Raw genomic sequence first — 25474 nt, forward strand, 5'->3', positions numbered from 1 at the left:
TCCAAGCGAGCCTATTGAAGTATTTGGAATAATAGAAACTAAAAACTACAAAGTGAAGAATTCAGCCTCCCCTCACTGATACTTATTAAATGAGTTACAGATTCTGGGAACAGAATTATAGTGGCTGCTTGAAATTGGCAGGATAATTACTCAACTTACTATTCTGTAACTAACTACCTAGGTTGAGTTCCATTAGCTGCAAATACCCTAATACCTTGTATGCAAACCAAAAGATTAGTCAGATCGATTCGTTTTATTACAGTGGAATTTGTGAAATGGCAAGTGTTTGCATATTCCTGTAAGACTGTAAGACACTAACTCATAACTAAATCTGTTCTGTCTGTGGCTGAATTCTGGACAAAGACTTTTGCTGCATGTCATTTGTTTTACAAATGTTTTACAAATAAAGATTGTATGATATGGATCAATGTACACAACACAAGGATCAAATTGGGATTCACTTTCTCATAACGATTGTAAAAGTTTAAAGTTTAAAAACCTTTTTAACTTTTTGCATTTACCGTCTTTGGCAATTTACCTGTGTATCTTTCTTTGACATGTGTTCTTGTTCTGTCATTCCTGTGCTTTAGGTGGCCCAGGTCCCCGTGGAGGCTTGTGAGCAGTACGGGACATGTGCTGAGTGCCTGAGCTCTGGCGACCCACACTGTGGCTGGTGTGTCCTGTATAACATGTGAGTCTGCTCCTTTTCTCTTCTCCCATACTCCCATAAACACACCACAGCTGAGAGATTAAAACCACAACATGACTGTTTACTAAACAGTTCATAGAAAGCTATAAATAAAGCTAAACACGTGGTCATATGATTTGTGCCCTTATCAACAGCTGGTGGGACAAACAAAAAAAAAGGCAGTAGTTGTTGGACAGTGTGATCCCTCCTAAGTAGCGCTATTTAGGACAGCACAAGCTGCATGCCCACCAGATTTTATTGTCTCTCGGGCGAGAGAACGAGTGGTGTTAATGGAGGAGGGAGGGATTAGCCTGGCAGGCACAGTGGGTGTATGAACTGGACCTCTACATACCCGGGGAACATTTTGGACCTGACGGAGCAAGCTTATCTCTTCCATCTTAATTATCTGACCCCCGGGTTAGCTTGCATAATACCGCGATATGGAGCAGAGGGGATTCAAAGGGGATTAAAACCCTGTGTTTCTGAACCAGTCACTGTGTTTGAAGCTGACCTCAGCCAGGGATTTACCCCCGTCTCATCATATGACGTCTGCATTTCAGCTAGCAATATCTTGATCATGATCAGCATTATTTAAATTGCAACTCTCTGTTATCAAATGGCCATTGAAGTGAGAGGAAAAAATGTTTTGTTTTAATCTAAATTACCTCATTAAACAGTTGTTTTTCCTTTTTTTTTTCTAAGTGCTGACTTTGTCTGCAAGTCGCATTATGTTGTTTAGTTAAATGAATGCCTCACACTTATCAGTAAACAGATAGGCTGAAGTTCCCTCAAGTAACCTGAAGTGAATCATGAGCCCTCACACTGCGGAATGAGACCACTTTATCTTTCTGTCTATTAAATCCAGATTGGGGTCTTTTTCTTGCCTCTGAATGACTCTCACAGAGTGACATGTACATCGCTTTCAGGATCTTACTTTCCCACCCCTGGCATAGTGTTCCAAAGCACCTATCTGACAGAGAGTGTGAGGGGGGTGTAGCTGAACTTGTAAAAAGCCTGAAGGAAAGGGGAATAAATGGCTCCATCAGACAAAACATGGTGAATAAAAGAGGCAAAATAAAAGGCAATGAAAGACAGTCTGAGATGAAAGGCGACTTTTTTTTTTTTTCCGAGGCACTTCAGCTGATGAGCGGTCAGAAGGTGACTGTCTATACTCCTGTGGCTCTGGTCCGCCTCAAGGAGCCGAGTCCGCAACAGCTGTCACTGCGTTTCTATTCCGCCTTTATATTGTGTTGTAATTACAGCAGAGGCCTCGGTTCTCTTTGAGCTCTCTCAGGAGGTGCCACCCCCTCAGCAGCATCTGAGAGTGAATTAAGTACTGTCTCCCCACGCTGCATGCATTACACATTTAAAAGAAAGAGATGATGGTGAACAGCCAGAATATTGTGTGAGTTTGCAATTACAATTTAACTCTACAGCTGAAAGACTCTTTATAATGTGATGTTTATGTTTAAGTACAGCCTGCCTGTTACCATCCGAGCCTGGAAAGAACTACAGTGCCCCTTTCAAAGAACAGTATCAATACAACTAGCCGACAATAAAAACTAGCTGAAAAACAGCCCCCAATTCTAAAACCGAACAGTTTCAAGAACAAGTTTTAAAATTCTATCTACCTCTGGCCATAACTTTAAATGTGCTTTTAAATTTGCACCTCTCTCTTACAAGATTATTGTAAAGGTCACACTATGCTTCCAACCCTTTCACTTCTAACTTTTAATTGCCTGTTGGGATCTAGGAGTTGAGCCTATTCTACTGTTGAACTCACTGTAATTTGCTCTGCAGAAAAGCATAGTAGAAATGTAAAAAAGTAAAGACGTGATAAATGGACCCCATTTATACAGTATAGTGCTTTTCTGGTCTATCAAACACTCAAAGCGCTTTACAATGTATGTCTCATTCACCCATTCATACACACATATATTCATACACACATTCACCAATGATGACACAGCATCAGGAGCAGTTAGGGGTTCAGTGTCTTGCTCAATGACATTTCGACAAGTTCTCTGGAGGAGCCGCGGATCGAACTGTGAACCTTCCGGTTAATAGACGGCCGCTCTACCTTCTGCGAGGCTCAGGAGGTAGACACTGATAAAACCAATGATCTGACAGCCGTGTCCAAGAGAGTGACAAAGTTCAATAGCAACCCAAACAAACAAAATCTCTTTACTTGTGGTAAAGTAAAAACATCAGATACAGTATTTGGGCATATTCTATAATATGATTCAAGGACCAGTTGTGCATGACTACAGATGTCACCTCAACTTTGGTTCAGACATGGTATTGACTATTAGCTTCATTTGCAGGCTGTTTATGTATGAATATAACAAGACTCTCTATAGCCATGCCACTAGCTCTATGAAGCTTCATCAACAAGTTCCCCAACCGAAGATATAGGCTGCTCGTCTCTACCCCTGATACAGCCCATAGGAGCATCTCCTATGTTAATGTTAATGTCAGCATGCTAACAATGACAATGCTAACAAGCTTAAGTTTAGCAGATATAATGAAAGTGGAATGGAAGATATCATCGAAGTGCCATTATTTAGTCCTGAGTAGGACACAGGATGTGTGTGCTGAATTTCATAGCAATCCAGATGACAGTTGTTGAGGCATTTCACACAAAACCACAAGCCTCTTGGTAGCACTCCAGGAAAAGTCGGGGGTTCACCAAAGTCGGTGGGTTTCATCCTCTGGGAACCACGAACGAAGCGCGACTAAAAGTCAGAGTTTGCTGGCTATATTTCATCAGTAAACTTGCTGCACTGTTTTATACAATTTAATTGTGTGTCTCCTGTTGCTCCACAGGTGTTCAAGGAAGGATCGGTGTCAGAGGGCAGAGGAGACCTTCCGTTTCGCTACTGACATTGACCGCTGTGTGAAAGTTATCGCTCACCCGGACAGCATTGCTGTATCAGCACATAGTGTCCCTGTGAGTCCGCTTATCATTCCATCAATTACTACACTGTCATTCTGCTCACGATGCCGATGTTTATGAGCAATCACTGTGAGTAGTCTTGTATAGCCACACATACAGTAAGTATAAGACTGAGAGAGAAGATTCATTTTGTGAGAGGTGAAGGGAGAGAGAGAAGGGTGATTCTCCCTGTAGGTCCTATGGCATTCCACGGCATCCATGGTATCCAGAAAAAATTAGGCGGGAGTTGTTTCTGTAGCAATGAACTACTCTGTCTGCATCTCTGATGCATCTGCCAAAAAGTTTATCACATTTCCTAAAAGCTTAATTCAAATATTTTTCTACGGTAGCTAAGAGCACAGAGAAGTGAAGTACAGTCGGAGCTAAGGAACATCATCTTAAGAGAAGTCTTTGACATTTTGAGAAAAACACTTTAATTTATTTAAATGTTAAATATGAAGCTGGAACCAGATGTTTATCTTAACACAAAGCCTGGAAACCGGTGGAAACAGCTAGCATGGCTCTCTCCAAATGTAACAAAACCTGCCTACCACTGGAGCATGCTAATTAATATTTTATATCTCATTTGTTTAATCCGTACAAAAACAGAAGTGTAAAAACAACATATTGTGGTTTTATAGGGAGCGTGTATGCATATACTTCTTAGCCAGGAGCAGTAGTTTCCTGGACTTAATCTCTTATACGGATTAAACAAACAAGATACAGCATGTTAATTTGTGAGCTTTAGAGGGGCTGATAGCAGACTTAGTTTTCTTTAGACAAAGCCAAGCTAGCTGTTCTGTGTTACTTCCTGTCTTTGTGCTAAACTACGTTAACCGACTGTCGGCTGTAGCTTCATATTTAATGGACAGATATAAGAGTGGTATTACTCTTCTCATCTAAAAATGTCAAACTATTCTCTGTAATTACAGTAAAATGTGTTATGTATTACTGTCAAAGCACTGCAACACTCCTCACAAATGTACATATACCAATGCACCGCATCAGTCTCAAGCTCAGCACATTAAATCTTCTCCCCCTTCTTTCTTTTAGCTTCTCCTGGAGGTGAATAATGTTCCAGACCTTTCTGCAGGAATCACCTGTTCATTTGGCCAGCAAGCCCAAGTGGAGGGTCACGTCAAAGGGAACAGGGTTATGTGTCTGTCCCCAGCTGGGAAGGAGGTCCCTCAGATACCAGAGGGACAAGGTGAGCTCAGATATCAGGTCTCAAAACAAACAAAAAATAAACACTTTATGTTGCCAATGACAGGTGGAAAATGTAAAATATCAATATTCCAGACACACGAACTAAAAAAAAAAAAAACAGAAAGAGAAAACAGCCTTCTTTTCAGATTGACCACCCTGCATTTTAGTTTAGCCAAAGAGTTTGATAAGTAGCAAGTATTTCCTCTGAGCATGTGCAGTAATCCTTCAATTGAAGTTTCTGACGGAAGGTTTTCTCGAGACAACAGCAATATGCCCTTGCAGAGACGCAGACACCAGGTGGCTCTTTACAGGAGTGTGATAAAAGTATTAACGTTTTTTCTCATTTTGACCTCCTCTTTTCACTCATTGTTTTTGTTCTTTCACTCATCCTTTTTTGTCTCACTCTCTCTCACCTTTTGTCATGCTGCTCTTCCGCTCACATATTTTTTCATTCCCTTGCTCCCTCCTTTCACTCATTATGCTTTCTCTCTCTCTCTCTCTCTCTCTCAGACTGGGCTGGCGTAGAGCTTCGTCTAAACTCAAAGGAGACAGGTCAGATGGTCGCCAGCACAGAGGTGAAGTTCTACAACTGCAGCACCCATCAAACGTGAGTCCATGCAGCTGCCATTCCCCCACCACCACCCCCCCATTCCCCCGCACATTTGATTTGTTCAATAGATGGTAGAGCACAACTTAATTTAGGGCAATGATGTACTGATGCTTGCAACCCCACTTAAGATCGGGCTGTTAGATAACCTCTGAGTTCAATTTATCTGTCAGGTCTCATTTAAATCAACATGATGCATTTGCCATGGCTTGTTTGTTTCGGGTTTGCTTAAACTGGCAGTTTGTGAGCTCAGGCTTCTACAGCTTTAAATTCAACTAAACTACAGTTTTTTCTGTCAGTTATTCTGAAATAAAAACACAAAAATAAAAACCAAATGACTATTATTTTTTCATACACATATTACTCAAAGTATCTTTGGACATATTCACACCTGGAGGCTGTCCCGTAGAACCAAAGTGCTCATGACTGAGCATCTTCACTAGTGTAATTGAGCGTGCTTCGTTGGAGGCCAGCAGTCCCCTCAGACCTCTATACAGACAACCATTAAACTCGCACACCCACTTTTTACTTGACTTTGTCCCAAGGGGCCTTGCCAGAGAGTTGTGTTGGTTGTCAGACATAAAACATAAGCCTCTTTAGATTTTTAGCCTTGATGTGGTGCCTTGAGGGCAGATAGAATAATGTAAATTAAAAAGGACTCTATTTAAAAGCTCATGTGTTTTACCCTGCCAATATAAGCTTCCTAACTGAGCAGGGAAACTGCTTTGACTTTGATCCATTATGCTAATGTCAACTGTATTTACCGTAACAGTAAACTACGATAAGAGTGTTTCTGTCTGAATAACAATTAAAAACACTGCTACAAAGGTGGATCTTATTAGGATGAATGCCAATTAGCAGCATTTGTCAGCTTTAAAAGAAGTTTGCAGATCAGCAACTTTATGAGTTTTCACGGCAACATAAGACAATTAATTAATCTCCAAAGACGCCAAATCACACAATGTTGAATATTTACTTCAAGGACATTTATCATAACCTTTTGTATGAGTGCTGCAGTAATAGTTTAGAGCAGGAAAGTTATATTTCCTTTCTTTTTAAACTGATCTTACATGCACTCTTCGCTAACCTTCACTATGCTGTGAATTACACAGCACCATGAGTACACAAAAGCTTGATTCAGGGGTAAACAATAAGTTCACTCTGGGAGGGAACATTTGTCTGATGGAGTGGTCATAGCCAAACCCAGGAAATTAGCCCACAGTGGATACAAATGCCATCTATTCACAGTGCGCTTTGACTGCGACATGAATACCCCAATATAGCCATATTAAGCCATTAGAGAAAAACAGTCAGTAGCTCATCATATACGCCCCACACCAATACGGCCTCCATTAGCTGTGGGGCGACCGTGTGAACTCCTGTGATTAATATTTCAGACCAAACACACTCCTAACCCACCACCTCTTCCTCCACCTCCCTCACCACTACATCACCTCAGCATCACATCACCCTACATAATTAATTATCTAGTGTTTGCAGCACCCTGCCAGTCCAGTTCTATTCATACCCAACCCCCCAAATTTCTCTCTCTCACACACAAATACACACACAAGCACACATTTTTATGTTCATACTGGCCCTGGGCAGCTAATTAATATCAAAATTTAATGGTGCTGCATAACATTTATTGGCATTTGCAGCTCGCCATGAGCTGCGGTATTGGAGTGCTGCTGGTGGTTTTTTTCCTCCTGGTTTCAACTTACTGCAGGACCACATTCAGGAGACCACTCTGACAATGCATGGATCAGTTTTCTGCACAGTGGTACACCTCTATTATACACAGCAAAGTCCAGCCCCCCCCCCCCCAGAGGAAAATAGGACATGATCAATTTTCAGCTCTCCAATTGCTTTGTTTGGTATATCAACAGCTGTGCATCAGCCAGCTCTATTCTCTCATCTTGTCACCTCTCAGTTCTTCTCTCAAAGTATGTAGTGCCACCACCTCCCTGTTTGTTGACCAAAATGTCATTAAATGCAGTCCAGCAGGGTTGTTTCAGCTTTAATCCACAACTGACCGCTGGCAGCAGTCGACTGAATCAGAGCCAAAGATGTTGCACAATTCAACCCATCAAATATTCATTTGTCACTTTCATTCCAGAGTTTGTTATAATCCAGAGCTGCACGAGTGACTTCAAAAATACACTGTTTTTATTACAGTCAAAAATCAGAAACGAAATGAGAGGGGCTATGAAAAACTGATGAAATGAAAAGCTGAGGTTGCTGTACATCTAACATGGACACTGCACAGTACAGTATTCTGATAGATGTACTGCATGTTTTTATATAACACAGTTACAAGTGTTAAAAAGTGCTTTAAGTGCCAGTAACACTTGAATATTTATTCTCCTGCTGAGACCTCATGCTCAAGGTCATTTATTGTCATCTATGACAAAAAGACTAGCATTCATTCTGTCTACATAGAAACTTCGGGCATCTGATCTTTCCATAAAGCAGACTGACAAGATAAATTCAGCAGAATGCTATAACCCTTTATCAGTCTCCCTTATTCAATCCTCTTCTTCACCCAGGAGAGGAAGATGTTGATGACATGTAGAAAGTAAAGAACGCTTAATCTTTAACAAATTACTGACTGTGTAAATGCAAAACGACTGATTACACAGTACTATTAAAATTTTGCAGGCTCAGTGTGTAGTATGAGGTAACGTGTTCATTTCACCCTGCAGGTGTCTGTCCTGTGTAAACAGCACTTTCCGCTGCCACTGGTGTAAATACCGCAACCTGTGCACCCACGACCCAAGCAGCTGTTCTTTCCAGGAGGGCAGAGTCAACGCCTCAGAGGTACATTAACATAGACACACTGCAGAGTTACAGTTTCATTAGCTAATTAAATTGTAGCTTTCAAGAGCACCATTTATCTGTTCCAGTGTGACACTTCTACTTTGAGGACACAATCGACAATTTAAACTCCAAAACATAGCCCCACTTCAAAGAATCAACCAGACTAATGGTCTACAGCCATGCTAGCAGCTCTTTCAGGTTGCATTGAGGTTTACTGGTTCTTTGTGCTAAAAGCTAACATGCACACAATGAGGATACCAGCATGCTGATGTTATGCAGGTATAATGTTTACCATCTTAGTTTAGTGTGTTAGTATGCTAACACTTGCTACTTAGCCCTGAACACAAACAACAGCTGAGGCTGATGGGAATATTTTTGCTTTGCAAGATTAAGTTGTAAACCAAAGTATTGGATATGCTAGATGAAAAGTCAAGGGATCATGAAGTCACCACCAAGGAATACATGTTTATCTGAGAGGGACATGAATTTAATTTCATTGCAATCTATGCAACAGCTTCTGAGATTTTCATTCAAAACCACAAATTTCATTCTCATGATGGCGCTAGAGGAAAAGTGAGTCATTAGGATTAATTGTTTAGGAAAAATAAATATCTGTATAAAATTTAATGCCAATCCATCCACTAGATTTTGAGATATTTTACTGGATAACAGAAAACTTTGACCTGCTGAGTGCACAAGATGAAAAATTAGAGGATCGCCAAGGATTCATCGTGAGTGAATTGTATCAATAACCAAAGACTGAGTAAATACAAAAAAAGTATTGCTTTTAAGAATATAATATGGGAGTATACAGTGGGCGACATATTTACAACAGACCATAGTCTTACATATAGTTAACTGTAGTGCAGAGTGTAACATGTAGCAGATGAAGGAAAACTACATTTGGATTAGTGATTTCTTTGCCCCATTAATCCCTGTGCTACATTAGTCTTTCATGTTTATATCACACATTCATGTGTATTAAAACAGATTAGATACCACAGATAGACACAGATATAGACATAGACAGATAAACACAGTACACACATTGACAAATATAGATACTGGAGATACATTAGTCAATTAATACCCAGTGGGGAAACTAGTTATGTAAATGGTCTTTACAGTAGGCCTGTGTATTATGCAGGGGGAATATTAAGGCAGAAGGCATGGGTAGTATGAAAAATGTAAGGTCCCTCACTGTAAATACAACAATTATGTTTGTTTGTCTGATGTTTTCAAAGGATTGCCCTCAGCTCCTTCACTCCGGGGAAATTCTCATCCCAGCTGGTGAGGTCCGACCCATCACCCTGAGGGCCCGAAACCTTCCCCAGCCTCAGTCAGGCCAGCGCGGCTACGAGTGTGTGGTGCATGTGCAGGGTGTCAGCCACCGTGTCACGGCGCTGCGCTTCAACAGCACCAGCGTGCAGTGCCAGAACAGCTCGGTATGACCTCAAACACTCCCAGTGGGAATCTCACAGCTGTCAAAAGAGGCAGACAGCTTGGCTGCTGTGTAGGCAAGGTACATAGGGTACATCAGTGAACACTGCCTGAGGTGTTGAGCATACTGAGGAGAAGGTGGAGGAAGGAGAAAGTGAGCCTGATGAGGAAAAGTGGTAAGCATGTGAGAGGAAGGAAAGGAAAGGAAAGGAAAAGGAAAAGGGGAAAGGAAAGGAAAGGAATAAATGGTTGGAGAGGAAAGCATTTCAATATGACCTTGTCTGGTAAGCTGGATATGGTCAGATTAACATCTAGGTGTTCACATCATCGAGCATGAATGTGATCTTTCCAACTGAAAGTCACAAGTTTGGGATGAATATAGGAGATTTCTAGGGAGTTTTGTTGCGCAATGCAAATGATAGGATAAATTTTGATGCAAAGCACACCTTGTTACTCTGTGACAATGAGTGAAAAGGCCATTTTCTTCAGATGTGGATGATCGGCCACACCAGCCAGGGTTTGCGTCCCTACATGTCAGAGGAGAGGAGCAGACAACCATGGCAGAAATGACAGATGGTTAAAAGCATCGTCTCTCTGCTGCCCTTTCATCCTCTCATTTTCCCCCTCTCTGTCTTTCTCTGCATCTTTTTTTTCTAGACTCTATCCCTTGTGTCTCTTTGACTTTCTCTCTCCCTTTATGCACTTTCCGCACACTCCCTCACTCTCTGTTTCTGCTTTTCAGTACATGTACGAGGGTGTGAAGATCAGTGACCTGGCAGTGGACCTCTCCATCGTATGGAACGGCAATTTCATCATCGACAATCCCGAGAAGATTAAAGGTAACTCTGCCATCCATCACTGCCAGGCCAGAGAAGTGTAAAGCTCTCAATCCACAGGGGATAGATGGGTCATAGAGCATTTCAAGGCTCCCAAAGGGCGTTGAGAGAAAGTTCACAATAGCAGGGAGTGTTATCAAAAAGCACCCAATCACTTGTGCACCCACAGGGGTGAAGGGTGAATCTTCGTATTTGCTCAATTTGGCTCTCGTGGCTGCTCTCGGTTACCTCTCCATCATCATGCAAGAAAAGGTGTTTGTCAGTTGTCATTTTGGGTTGTACATTAAATACATCATCAAAGTCAAGGATATACAGTGATGGCCATAAATTTTAACAGGCCACAGGAGTGAGTTACTTTATATGGGCATAAATATAGGCTACTTACAGGAGAGAGGATGTAAGAGACAGACTTCAAAGAAAGGTTTATTGGATTACTTCGGCATCTTTTTTCTTAACACTTGAAATAGGAATTTACACAAACATACCTTTTATGACTTTATTGAATTCACATGGTGACTCTCCATGGTTGCAGTCAGTTATTTTTGGAGATTACATATGCGTTCTGATTGGTTGATCAGTTTGATTTAAATTGTAACAGCACTCCCTGCTGGTCCAGACTTTGTTGTGTTTCTACAGTATATTTTATGGGTTTCATTTACTTTTGTAATTTATTAAAATTAGTGATTTCATCTTTTGATGACATTTAAGGCAAGAATACTGGCGTGTGAAATGATTTGATATTATAACACCTGACCAGACGTCCTCTGTGTTGTGCCACAGTGCACCTCTACAAGTGCAGTGCTCAGCGGGACAGCTGTGGCATGTGTCTGCGGGCGGAGAGGAAGTTCCAGTGCGGCTGGTGCAGTGGCGAGGGCCGATGCACCATGAAGCAGCACTGTCCTCCCATCTCCCCCTACGCAAGCCGCTGGCTGGACCTCTCTGCCAGGAATGTCAAGTGCACCAACCCACGCATTACTGAGGTTTGTTGTTTGTTTGTTTGTTTGTTTGGGCTCTTGCCCAGTCTGTCACTCAGTCTCTTAGTCATTCAGTCCATCACTCAGTCAGCCAGTCAGTCCATGAGTCAGTCAGTCATGCCACCAAGCTTAAACATATAATGTATTTAAATTATGCAAACACAAGATGTGAGTTATTTGGCAAAGTAGTTAGCAAAGAATTTAGTTTCTGGGGTAGGGAGAGTTATACACAGTCTTAGCAGTCATGCCAATTAAAACAGAATTGCAATGTGGCTCCTGCATGTGCTTTTCAGAAGCTTGCATTCCTAAGTAAATGTCCCATTTATTTTCTAGAAACAGCATTTCAGAAAATCAGAGCAAGAGAAGTTCTAAGTCCTGAACTATAGGCGAACCAGCTGAAAGATAAATCATGACAGTGCAGTGAAACTTTCTGAAACTTTGAAATTGAAGGTGGAGGCTGCACTTAACAAAGTGTTTTATTGGAAATAAAAAGTCAAACTCATTGACTGATATGCAATGCGTGTCTGACAGAGAAACCAAAGTGAACCAGGCTGCTACAGTAGCTGAAACTACTTTATTTCACTGTGTTGTGCCTGCAAAGAGGGTGTAGTTAAAATCTCCACAGCACTATCACCATGTAACGTTTGTCATTGAAATGTGGGAATAAACATGATTTGTTAAAAGTATAGTTGGAATTACAACTTGTGGCTTCTTCTACAGAACAATTTACATTAGTTCTGCTTCTGTGTACACATACAATCATGCATTATGACTAACATTTCACATGGAGAATATGAATATTTTGCATCTTCTGACATCAACACTTGCACTCTGTTCAGGTCTTTACTGGAAGATGTGGAGGCTAAAGCCTTTGATCAGAGGCCCATTGCTTATAAATGTCTGGTCACAATTCTGACTTTTCAACCAATCCATATTTCTGGTACCCCTTCATATTGTATGAGAAAACACAGTGCCAGCACACCTTGTTGGAGATCGACATATATCAACAAAAAAACCCTAATTTTATCTGTGGCCACTTTCCAGTTTCCCATCCAAATGTCTGTTTACCTGAGACTATCACACATTCTATTCCACAGCGGCTGAATACCTTAAGTGCTTGACAGCTAAACGAATTCAGTCTATTTAGAGAATGGTGATGGATCTTTTATGTCACAAACTCCTGTTCATTCTCTTGAATGAGGCACAGAGGGTCAGGCACAGAGATGCAAGGCTCTCCCACTTCAAAGAGCCGTGAGTCTTTGATGTCCCTGTCACATTATTAGTGTTTCTGAAGGAGCTGCAGCAGAATGAATCCACTATCGAGTGCTGCTCGGGAGTGGAAGGAGTGTTGCTCCGGCATTGCTCCTGCTCTGCTCTGCAGGTCCATAGGTTTCCTGCTGTGGTGGTTAACTTTACAGTGGGAAGGACTGTGAATAGGTTTCTCAAGGCTTTGTTATTCGCTGCATTATTCATTATGTTTGTTTTGAGTTACCCTGGATTTCAAGGTTTTTTGAAAAAACCTAGTCAGTATGTGGGATACATATTTCACACACACTGTATTGTAAATGTTATGTGTCCTTCCTATGATTACAGGAGGATTACACAGAAACTGTGCTTAAGTGTGTAAAGATTCTCAGTCATCTAGTTCATGGTACTGTAGAGTGCTCAGCTAAAGTCACCACTGATATTATTTGTTTGCAAATTTCTACAGATGTACAAACTTGAATTTCTCATACAGATTTCTTTTACAGGTTTATAAAGGTTGATTTACAACTACTAGCCCATACAAATGGACTTACTTTAGATTTTTTAGATTCTTAAAAGGATCTAAAGAATTGAGAATCTAAAGCAAGCCCTTTTGTGTTTTTTTAGCACTTCCAGATAACATGTATAATGGAAAAACGGGACTTAAAACATTAACACATTCTAAGGGCCAGTATTTTTTGTACTGAAGCAGCCAACATTTGATAAGAGTCACGTTTCTGACCAGGACTCATCAAGAATTAGTGTTTCACCATAATTGCATTTCTCTTGGGTTGGAAAGACTTAGAAAAACTAAGTGACTCTCCAGTAAAACTGTAACTAATTACATTATTTTGGAGTTAAACTCTCTTTATGGCACATTATTCCCCAATATGTGGAACTCTGGGATACTACTGCCTCAAAACTGACTAAAAAAATCTATTCATAAAAAAGTTAAAGAAGTAAAAAAAATGTAAAAAAAAACAAAAAAAAACGAACAAAACGAAAAAAACAAAACGCAATAAAATACGACACTGCAGGTTTTACAGTCGTCACTTTGTACCTGAGAACCACTGTGCGTTAATTCGACTTCGTCTTACTATCATTTTATTTTCCTCTCTATGTAGGTGAGCCCAGTGGCAGGGCCTCTGGAGGGGGGCACACTGGTCACCATCCAGGGCCTGAACCTGGGTCTGTCCTTCTCTGAGCTAGAGGGTAACGTGGAGGTGGCTGGAGTGCAGTGCACCCCACAGGAGGAGGGATATATCACAGCAGAACAGTAAGAGACTCCTCCCCTCCTCCACTCAGACACGCATGGATTCATACTGTATATATTACTGTACATAGGCATACTGTACAAATGCAAACACACACACACACACACACACACACACACACACACACACACACACACACACAAGAAAATAAACACACGCAATCTCTTTCTCTTTCACACTATTTCACTCACAGACACTATAGCACAGTCTGTGAATAAGCCAGAGCCCAGTGATGCCTCATCAGGTTGTAGGATTTGGTGTGTGTGTGTGTGTGTGTGTGTGTGTGTGTGTGTGTGTGTGTGTGTGTGTGTGTGTGTGTGTGGGAGAGGGGGGCTTTGCATTGCACTGGTGCAGGCAGAGCCAAAGGAAGAGACAGTCTTTGTGTCGTTGTCGTTATAAGGCTGTCGGCACAGCTGTAATTGAAATGCGCTGCATGTCGCTGACTGGAGGGACAATCTGTTAGCCATGTGTTTCTCTCACAGCCATGTAATGCGATTGGGCTCAGGCTGCAGGGACTTTATTTATATCCTCGTTAAAAAAAAAAAAAAAGAAAGAAAGAAAGAAAGAAAAAATGAAAAAGAAAAGGACATGCCAGCAGAAAATTGGAAAATTCTGGTGATGTATGAATAGAAAGGTTGGGCAGGGACGATTCATTGGATGCTCTTATTGTATCGGGGAACGCAGAGTTTCATGCGCAGAGCAGTGTGTTCGGCAGGGCCATTCATTTGGCACACACAGTGCTTTAAAACATGGCATTACAGCTGTTACGAACATTAATTTCAGCATGGGGTCAGTTGCTATAATGACTTATTCATGGTGCACTTTATCTTATTGACCTGACAGGCAATACTGATTTATTGAAGAAACCCCTATGTTGTCATGGCAACCAGAGGTAATGGTGGGTGGCAATCGTGCTGGAGATGGGGAGGGGTGTAGTTTATCATTTGAGTTATATTGCCGTTATAGGTTTCCCATTAGGAAGAAAGATGGCCCTCTGTATTGACCCACAACTTCTATGAAAGTCTGCCTCAATCACACTGGCCAGCAGAGGCCATCTTCCCCCAGCGCAATTCATAACAAATGTGATACAGTGCAGTGATTCTGCTGTGTGTGTGTGTGTGTGTGTGTCCCTGGCTGGTGTTATTACTTGTATGCATGATGATCTGTTGCATGGCTGTGTTTTTTTGTGCAACCACATTCATGTATTTGTGTCTTCTGTCTTGATAGGATCGTGTGTGAGATGGCTGCGGCTCCTAAGCGAAGTGCAGCAGGTCCAGTGAAGCTCTGTGTTGGCGAATGCAGACCAGAACTACGCGCACAGTCCTCCCAGTTCTACTCCTTTGTGGTAATTTTGACACTGAAACACATTTACCTTGCCCATTTGTTGTGAAGCATTAAGCATTAAGAGTTTGTAATGAATTAGGCTGAAGGCTTAACGGCAATCATTAACTTAAGTGCAACATAGATTTTGCATAAGAGAGTTTGAAACATCATTAGGAAGGAATTTCTAATGGTTTGTTCACTTTGTGCATTATTTTCATATATGGCTTATGAAAGGAATATGTGCTTTCAGAGGTTTTTGTTTGCTTCTGAATATGCACTGCATTATAACTGTTTTTATCTTGATTTCAATAATTGTTTTTTCTAAAGAAGCTCTTTGGTCTACCTTTTTGACAGTTGTCTTGTAAACTTTTTAGTTCTACACTGTTTTTTTCAGCCAAGGCCAGTAGAACGGGAGCTTTTCAGAGTCAGACACTGAAAAAGATACATACTGTGTTGTGTGTTTTGACCTGTGTTGAATGAAACATCAATGAATTTCTCCCACAGACCCCTTCGATGTTGGCGCTGACCCCTGGCAGAGGACCTGAATCTGGGGGCACCAAAGTCACCATTGTTGGGGAGAATCTGGGTGCTGGCAGCACTGTCACTGTGTACTTTGGCAATCAGACCTGTGAGCTGTACAGGTGAGACTGATGATAAAATATCCACCTGATGCTATCCTAACGTCACATGCCTTAAGAATCCAGACTCACAGACACCAAAGTGAGACTGCCTCCACACAACATTAAAGATTTAGTCTCCTCTAATCTCTATCAAACACAGTAAGACATGGCTCTATTTAAAGAAACACACTTTAGATACAATTAAGTGTCTGTGTGTTAAGATGAAAAGTCTTAACAATGATTTGTGAGGAGGTGATGATACCCAGAGCGGTAGGTATTGTTCTCTATGTATTTATAGATATCTATTTAAAGTTCAAAATGCCTCACATAGCAGGAGTCAGGAGGGTGAAGCGAGGAAGCCATTAGCTAGAGCACCCTCTAATTACAGTGTTCCATTCCTAATGTGTCTGTAACGAGGAGATGGGACAGACTATAATGAATCCTCTCTCCTCATCGTAATGTGCACGGTTCATGACTGCGTGAAGTCATGGATTTGCCACTGCAGCAGTAAGTGGGGAGTCACAATCAAAGGCATGAAAAAAAAAAAAATCTCTCTTTTGGTACTCCCGCCAGGAGGACCACGTCCGAGATTGTGTGCTTCTCTGCACCATCGGTGACGGGGGCGGGGCCGGTGCAGGTCGGTTTGAGTGTCGACCGGGCCAAAGTTCCTGGGAGTCTGGCCTTCGAGTACATAGAAGACCCCACAGTCCAGCGCATTGAGCCCCTGTGGAGCATTACCAGGTAACACTGAGCCATATAGTATAGTACTCCATATATACAGATTACTGTCACATGGCTGTACTGATACCTTGCAAGGAGGCAGGTTGCATCTCCTCCCAGTGTTACTGGGGGTTTTGTTGTAATCTTGTTTCCTTACACAGTGCACAGACATGAAAACATTAGGGCCTGTCTAACAAAAGCAACCTGTGAGCACTGCCTCCACTGATCACAAATGGCAGCAGTGTTATGGTTAACAAATAATTGTTGTTGGTAAATTGCATCTAAATTTGTGACTTCTACAGGGCTCTCACATTCTCATGCATGAGTCGCAAGTGTGCTGTTAGTTTGGATTAGAGAAATGTGTCATAATTAATGTGAGAGGAAGTGATCGCAATTTGCAAATTTGGTGTAATCGGGCCCCGGGTTGATTGGTGACTCTAAGTAGGTGTGAATTGGAGCTTGAACTGCTCTTCACATTGTGTTGTCTTCTGTTTTTCTGTGTTTTAGATCTTATAAGTTAATGTCATCTGAATAGTCTTAATGCCATCAGATCCCAACCATTCCAGTGTTACATACATGTTAAACATTATGCACAAGTTGCAAATCTATATTTCTATGAAATATAACATAGTTTCACTTAAATTTTATATATCTTATATATATGTTATTATATACAGCACACAGTAATAATTTGAAACCCCCGTCTTGCCTAAATGTGGCTGTCTTCCTAGCACAGATCACTATGAGCGAGTTAGCCAGCGTGTCAGGGTTTACAGGGAGAGTGATGTGAAGAACAGAGGTGTTGTTGTCAGATATAACAAGGTTGTTAATAATATCTAATCTGTGATCACAACAAGATGATTTATAAAACCAAATGGGAATTATGCTTGATTTTATTGAAATTCTCTTTATGTATTTTACATGAAACAGTGTGATGCTGCTGATATTACAATTAGGAGTGAATTTGCTGCATAAACATTTCTATCACAGCGGAATGGTGTGTTACCTGTATTCCACTAAATAAAAGATGGCACTTAATGTGGATTCGGGTGGGATTACCCAGCACTATGTCCCTGCAGATTAGACTTCAGAGAGACACCCTGGCCCGCAGCCTAGTGACAGGAGGAGCTTTGTGGAGCTGCAATCAAGAGCCTTCATCATGAATGTGCAGTCCCACTATGTGGCCCTACAAGCTTAGGTAGCCTTTGAAGTGTGAGAAGAGAAGGACTGGCACTCTGTCAGGCTCACTAGACTGGCCAGTTAAAAAAAAAAAAAAAACCTTTTCCCTCCTTTCTCTGTTGTATTTTTCTCTCGTTTGCCTCTCCTTTTCTACTTCTCATTTCACTCTGCTGTTTTCTAAAATTACACTGCTGCACAGGTTATGCAAAGATTAGAGAGTGTTGTTTATTTTAATCACATCTAGTGCAGATATGTAAACAAGCAGCACCTGTATTCATGCTATGCCAGCCTCACAGTCATGGATGAATATGAAATAGCAGCCAGCTGGTTCCCCGTTTGATCTGGCTCTTCTGCCCAATAACAAAGAGCAAGCTTCCATGCCAGTCATATCTCCTCAAACCTGCATTAATGCAGTTTCTCTGGAAAGTGTATGCTTCTATGTGAATATGTGTGCGTGTGTCTGACCAATAATTCTTACTCCCAAACAGCGGACACACCACACTGACAGTGACTGGGACTAACCTGGATGTGGTTCAGGAGCCGCGGGTCAGAGTCAAATATGCCGGCCACGAATCTGTCAATGTGAGTGTGACAGCTGCTAACACGGTGCACTCAACCTTTATTGACGTTGCTTACTCAAACTGATAGAAAACGGCAGAGTAAAGCTGTTCATTATTGATAGGTTGTCCAGGAGTGTAACGTGGTACATTTAGCACTGTGGTCAATTTACTACTTTTTTTTTTTCACTTACTGATCTGTACTGACATTTTCAAATGTAGCCTAAACATTTATACAGTTTTATACACAGAGGTGACAGTTTGGTCTATAGCCTGTTTAGTTTTGAATGGTCAATGTACAACCACAGACCAGAAGTGTGAACAAAGTCAGAAAAACATCCTGTCCATGCACCAAACAGCCTGCAATCTGCTTGAAAAGTCAGAGGTTTTTAAAATGCCGGTGTTGCTGTAGCTGTAAAAATGAAGCCACACATAATATATATAGAAGGGTTCATCCCAAAATGAGATTTTAAAAAACCTGGCATGAAAAAACAACTGTGTTTTGGGAGGTGATTTATGGTCCTGATTCTACTTGCCTGAGCTCCTCAGGCAGGTTGCTTCAAAGTGATTGATTGTTCCAAAGTGTTGGGTCCCCGATGGCAAAAGTCCAGTTACCTGACTGGTTCAAAGTTTTCCACTTTGGACCAGTCAGAGAATCGCCTGAGGATTTGAGGCTGCACACTGGCTGAATGAGGGTCGAAAATTCTGGAGGGGACTTTTGGCCCGACCTTGAAAGAGCTCAATAATACAAAATCAATTCTAAAAAGGTAGCTAGTGAAGAGATGCCAGGGATGGAATGATGCGTTTGTTTGTTTGTACCTGAGAGAGATTTTAAAGACAAAGTTTACTGATGCTGAAATAAAGACAGAGGACAAGGTAAATATGATATGAAAGAGTTTATGGCTCTTTCTAGTGTTGTAAGAAAATTGTAAGAAAATGCTCTCAGCTGAGGGTGGAAAAGTTGAGATCTCAGTCTCAAAATGACTCAATTTGTGTCTTTGGGTTTCAGTGTGTATATCTGTTTTGTTGGAAAGAAATGCCGTACTTAAAGATAACATAAGACAAGGTAGAAGCATGTAAAAGGAAAATAAGATGAGAAAAATTATGAATTTAAATGTGTTGAAGAAGAGGAGTTTATTTTATGCAGACAATGTTGTGTGTGAGAGGTATGCCCTGAGCCAAAAAAATGGCGTGTTAATGATGCCAGCCAAAATTTGAGCCAGTCAATTAAAACTGCATGTTCTACAGTGTCACTGGCAGGACTGAGATCTAAAGGGATTAAAGCCCAACTTTCACCCGAATCAGCTGCTAAAAGAGGGTCACTGGTAAATTTAATGAGGGCAGTCTCTTTATCTAGCTTATCTCGAAAACATAACTGGATCTGCTTAAAAATGTTTTGAAACACAAAAGCAGTTAATTGACTTGAAACAACTTTCTGTGAAACCTTAGATAAAAACTAGAGCTTAGAAATTCGCCTGGAGCGGATGGAATTTATGGAACAGCTTGATTATGAGGAGTTTGAAGAACTGCAGAAAAAGATGGCAAACATGCTAATTCAAGACAGTTATTGGTTATTGGTAAAATAGTGATAATAATAATAATAATAATAATGTTAATATAATAATAATGTTTTCTGAGGGTAAAATATTGACTCATAAATGTCTGCGAAGATTTCAAAATGGACTTTTTTTGTAAATCACCTGCAAACATTAATTATCTATGTCTTGAAATAATTTATGCAATGACGAATCACTATGAGGAATTGAATATGTGTATGATATTGTTTGCTTTCAATAATGTGTGTCACATCAGATGTGGTTGTGGGTTACTGTATGTACCGGGAGATGTGTAACTTGCACACCTGATCTGATTCCTCTCCAGGTGTGCAAAGTGCTGAACACAACCACTATCAGCTGCTTCGCCCCCTCCCTGAAGGCGGAGTACAACACAGACCAGGAGACCATCAAACACGTGGACGAGTTTGGCTTCGTCTTCAACAACGTTCAAGCTCTGCTCACTTACAACAGCACAAGCTTCGTGTACTACCCCAACCCTTACCTGGAGCCCCTCAGCCTATCAGGTGTTCTGGAGCAGAAACCTGGAGCTCCCATCATACTCAAAGTAAGTTAGAGGAGATATGACTTGCTGCTGGTATCATAGTTTCTTTTTTTATTTCGCTGCAGCATTTAGAGAGAATACTTTCAAGCTTATAAGTATTTACCATAAACAAGGAAGCTGAATGTGCAGTATACAAGATCCAGTATTCATTACTCTTGTTTAACATCTGCTATGCCATGTCCTCATTACTGTAATCCCCAATGTTCCCCTTAATGATCAGCACAATCCGATTTTCTTAGCAATTAGCGATGCTACACATTAACACTCCCAAATATCATTGTATCATAAAGTTTAACCTCATTTCTTAGTAATTATACTAATACCTCAAAATTGCATAGTAATAACTTATTGAGGTTATGAGGTGTTGCCATATATAGGATCAGTAAGACATGACACTAAAAACCGATGTCTTGGAACCAACAGAAAAAGTCCCAAAGGGGTAAAAGACCTGAAGACTTTACATTGTTTGGGAAGCAGAGCTGATTTGTATTTTTACCAGTATAATGCAGTTCCTTCAGAAAAGGTCCAATCTGAAGACTTAGACCAGAACTTTGCTTGTTAGGCTCTCAATCAACTGTTCAGTAAGAAGTGTGTGGTCTTAAAATATGTTTTATGTTTGATATATCATTGTTATCTGCAGTTATGTACAGTATACTGCTTCTCTAATATTGCTGCAGGGACGTAACCTGGTGCCATCTGCATCTGGTGGAGCCAGGCTGAATTACACAGTGCTGATTGGGGATACGCCATGTTCTCTCACTGTGTCGGACACTCAGTTACTCTGTGAACCGCCAAACCTCACCGGGCAGCACAAAGTCCTGGTCAGTCTAATGCATTTTCTGCCTGTCCAGTGATTCACTGTCTGTCTGTCTGTCTGTCTGTCTGATTTGCTGACTGCATGGATGTGGGTCACTGTCTGTGGGTCAGTGTTTGTCTGTACGTCACTGTGTTTGTGGGTCACTGACAGGCTTTCAGTTAGTCGCTGTCTTTCTGTCATTGTCCGTCATTCATGGTCTGGTAAGTTCCCAATTACAGCACCCCTCCCCCAGAATTATTGACAGGCACTCTTGTAAATAATATGAAAAGAGCTGTAAAAAGAAAACTAAGCTGGCGTGTCTAGAACTTCTTTTACCCAAAGGCAGTTGTTCAGGAAAATCATCCATTGTAGTTACCAATTGAATTCTTCATCAACAGTCTTTTGATGTTTTATTATTTGAGCATTTTCAACAATGTTTTGAAGCCCTGTGTTTGTACCTGTATTATTATCATTATTATTATTGCCCAGGTCCAAGTAGGAGGACTCCACATCTCCCCGGGAGAAGTTCACATCCGGTCTGACAGCCTGCTCACCCTTCCTGCTATCTTCAGCATCGCAGCTGGAGGAGGGCTGCTCCTCATCATCGTCATTATAGTCTTGCTGGCCTACAGACGGAAGTCACATGAGAACGACCTCACTTTGAAACGCCTGCAGATGCAGATGGACAATCTGGAGTCCCGGGTGGCTCTGGAGTGCAAGGAGGGTGAGTGAGACGGATTATAAATCCTGTTGATTAAAACTCCAACACTCCAAAAGAACATCTGATTTGTAGTTGCATTACACTGCCATCTGTTGAGTACTGATGTTTTGACTGATGATTGTAGTTTTACAAAATGATTTATTTGAATGAAGATTTATTTACTTATATGTACTGGTTGGAGACTAATTGAACGTCTAGGTGAGTGCCCAGTGATGATTGAAAGCTTTGGGTATGTTATTTTATAGCTATATGTTTGTTTACTTATTGAATTTTTGTCAACACTGGGCCAAGATACCTGTATTTTAAGTTGTAATAACGCAACACAAAATGTCACACTATAACTCTTTCTATCTATATCTAGTAAAAGTCCTAATTAACAAACCCAACATTAAGTATATACTGTGAGATCAATTATGAACTATAGTTCTTTCAGAGAGTGTTTAGGGCACTCTCTTCAAAATATGGCTTTTAAATTTTCAAGGATATATATTGGAAACAGTCAAGAATGGGAAAAAAAAATGTAATTTTATTGTGCAGCCTTTGCAGAACTACAGACGGACATCAACGAGTTAACCAGTGATCTGGACAGAGCTGGCATCCCCTACCTGGACTATCGCACATACGCCATGAGGGTTCTCTTCCCCGGCATTGATGATCACCCTGTGCTCAGAGAGCTGGAGGTGAGGGACCCCTGAAGCGGGGCTGCACTACTTGAATCCAGTTTCAACTATTTTTCTGACATCTTGACCTTCAGGCTCCAGGCTCCAAAACTAAATTGATTTTGGCTTGTTGGCAAGTGCTGTCAAACTGCTCTCGAACTGAGCAGTGTGAGCAAATGTCAGTCTACTCACTGTGGTTTGAGGTCTGTTTAATGGTGTCCACCACAGCTGAGGTTTGTGAGCAGATTTTGATGCCTCTCTCAGTGCTTTAGTCATGCACCTGTTTGGAGTCAAACTTCTCTTGGTCTTAGCCATTTTATTTGGACTCTCTACTTTTATGTGTAAAACTTTTCCAACACATAATTTTTCTACACTTGATCCTACGTTGTTGTGGAAACTTCATATGAAGATGTTACAAAGTGGTTGTAAAACGCTGTATTCTGTATGCTGCATGTATTGATGTGTCAAAATCCTAAACATTAATCAGCTAGATGTTGAGGGATGCAGTGGAGGTCTTTCAAACCTACATTTCAGTTGAATTTGAAGACAATCCCTACGTATTATTATTTAAGGAGTGTTCCCTGCCTTTGTCGAAGTGAAGACGTTTGAAGACGTTTTGCTCTGCTCTGATCTTGGTCTAGATCCCTAAGGACCTCGTCTCCTCTCACACTCAAGAGAACCTGGTGTTAATATTTAGCGTTTTTTTTTTTTTTTGTTGTTGTTTTTATTATAGTCCTGATCTTAAGGGTTTAAATCTGAAGCACTCTATACCTAATTTTGAATCAGCTCTGATGACGAACCCCTTTCACTAATTTGGAACAACTTGTCACATATTCGGGGGCAAAATTTGAATGAGGTCAGTGTTGCCAATGAGACTTTAATCAAGGCATTATTGTGATCACATTGATTTAAAAAGAGATCTCTGTTCAGAAGAGCCTTTAATTGCAGTTTTAAACATCCTGACTTTTTCATCAAAGTAACAGGCCCTTCATTTTTCACGTCACTGCCACCGGGGTGAGCCTGTAGCCGCACTAGTGCTTCTGTTTTGCACACAGATGGTTTATGAGGATTTATGTGCGTATTTCATTACGTCTTCATGTTTTCCATCTATGTTATGACTTTTCTCATCCTTGAGTGAGTATTATTTAATGAGCGTGTGCATCTTTGTGTGTGTGTTTGTGTGTGCAAAAATGCATGATGCGTGTAGGTGCCAGGGAGCGGACAGGCGAATGTGGAGAAAGCCTTGAAGCAGTTTGCTCAGCTGGTGAATAACAAGGTTTTCCTGCTGACATTCATCCGTACACTGGAGCTGCAGCGCTCTTTCTCCATGCGTGACCGCGGTTACGTCGCCTCGCTCATCATGACTGCTCTGCAGGGACGGCTGGAGTACGCCACAGACATCCTCAAACACCTGCTCTCAGACCTTATCGAACGCAACCTGGAGAGCAAGAACCACCCCAAACTACTCCTCCGCAGGTGATTAAAGATTCGTTATAATAAGCTGGTTATACATTTTTGAAAAAAATACTTCAACCGAAGATTGAAGTTATTTCCTGTTCTTAAAGTTAATCATTCTGGAATAGTGTGCCACTTTGTTCAGCTGAATATCTCACTGTGAAAATAAACTGTAAAATTATGAGGTAAAAGATGTCCAAAGAAGAAGACCATGAGGTTAAATTTATATTTAAATTGTACACATTTGTTGCAGGGAGTTGCTCTGTAGAACCACAGTCTTTGGGGATTAGGTAACAGTTATAGCTCAGAGAAATGGATTTTCCTTATATGAAGATATTACCACTTTTTTTAAAGACACTCTTGAAAGCTTGAAAGTTAAGCGTATTATAAGTAAGAAGTTTTAAAACTCATAAAAAGGTTTGACTTTTGAGGAGAAATCATGTACTGTATATGGTTCAAACACTGGCTTGTGAATTTGAGGTACCCAAATTGGACTTATTTTCTACTGTGGTCAGAGGATTTGAACTCGAGGCCTCCGAGTCACAATCTCGACCGGTTCTGATAACCCTGCTTATCTTTTGGCATAGATAATTCCTTTGTGCATTGTTCTTTCCAGCCCAGTTACCACACTTCTGATGGATGAGTAACTAGGCCAGTGAAGGAAAGCCCACCTCTGTTCAGCTTTGTTTTGTGCAGCGGCGTGAAACAGCCGTTACCAGTGTGAGAAACAGGGTGCGCGAGCAGACAGGTGAAAGACAGGAGCAGTAAAAGTGATAGAGAGTGGGAGAGACCAACAGAGGAAGAGAACCTAATGGGGAAGAGTGAGTGCAGCGGCGGCAGAGTTGTTGTCAGTCTGACTTATCTTCCGTGTGCCACTCATGAAACATTCAGCTGTAGCTCACGTTTCTTTCCCCGTCACCTCTCCTCTCCTCCCTTCTCTCGCCTCTCTCCCTCTCTCCTCCACCTCTGGTTATCTGCTGATTGTTTTCCCAGTGCTGAGACTGGCCTACTGAATGTTTCATGAGTTTTTTTTTTTTTTTTTGGTAAAAAGAGGGCTCTCTCAATCTGAAGCACACTCATTAAATATAAGGATGAGTTCACATGGGAGCCAGTACAACAAGAACTTGTTAGCCCAAACATGCTGCTCGTGCGGAAACACTCTAAAATTTAATGGGATGCTGTCAACATCCGAGTCAGTACAGGTTAGGGTTGAAATGCGGGTAAGGTCGGAAGAGGAGTGACAGAGACAGCAGGTTCGGGAGAGAGACCGACTGGCTATAATGCTGCAAAAGGGCTTATGT

At 41.2% G+C, this 25474-nt stretch overlaps 1 protein-coding gene across 1 annotated transcript in view; it reads left to right on the forward strand.

Annotated features, from left to right (window-relative positions):
• The window catches only part of LOC111233553 (plexin-A2-like), a 59901-nt gene that overhangs the window by 24803 nt on the left and 9624 nt on the right, over window positions 1–25474 (forward strand). The window contains exons 4-21 of the mRNA XM_022761392.1: window positions 591–691; window positions 3515–3638; window positions 4677–4830; window positions 5340–5436; window positions 8142–8256; window positions 9501–9701; window positions 10439–10535; window positions 11313–11512; window positions 13876–14027; window positions 15253–15370; window positions 15853–15989; window positions 16542–16709; window positions 18356–18449; window positions 20306–20545; window positions 21220–21363; window positions 21828–22062; window positions 22597–22739; window positions 23926–24194. Coding sequence (XP_022617113.1) covers window positions 591–691; window positions 3515–3638; window positions 4677–4830; window positions 5340–5436; window positions 8142–8256; window positions 9501–9701; window positions 10439–10535; window positions 11313–11512; window positions 13876–14027; window positions 15253–15370; window positions 15853–15989; window positions 16542–16709; window positions 18356–18449; window positions 20306–20545; window positions 21220–21363; window positions 21828–22062; window positions 22597–22739; window positions 23926–24194 — 2789 coding nt within the window. The remainder of the gene's footprint in view (window positions 1–590; window positions 692–3514; window positions 3639–4676; window positions 4831–5339; window positions 5437–8141; window positions 8257–9500; window positions 9702–10438; window positions 10536–11312; window positions 11513–13875; window positions 14028–15252; window positions 15371–15852; window positions 15990–16541; window positions 16710–18355; window positions 18450–20305; window positions 20546–21219; window positions 21364–21827; window positions 22063–22596; window positions 22740–23925; window positions 24195–25474) is intronic.

Source organism: Seriola dumerili, unplaced genomic scaffold (genome assembly GCF_002260705.1).
Source record: "Seriola dumerili isolate Sdu_G_001 unplaced genomic scaffold, Sdu_1.0 BDQW01000409.1, whole genome shotgun sequence".
Classification (NCBI taxonomy): domain Eukaryota; kingdom Metazoa; phylum Chordata; class Actinopteri; order Carangiformes; family Carangidae; genus Seriola; species Seriola dumerili.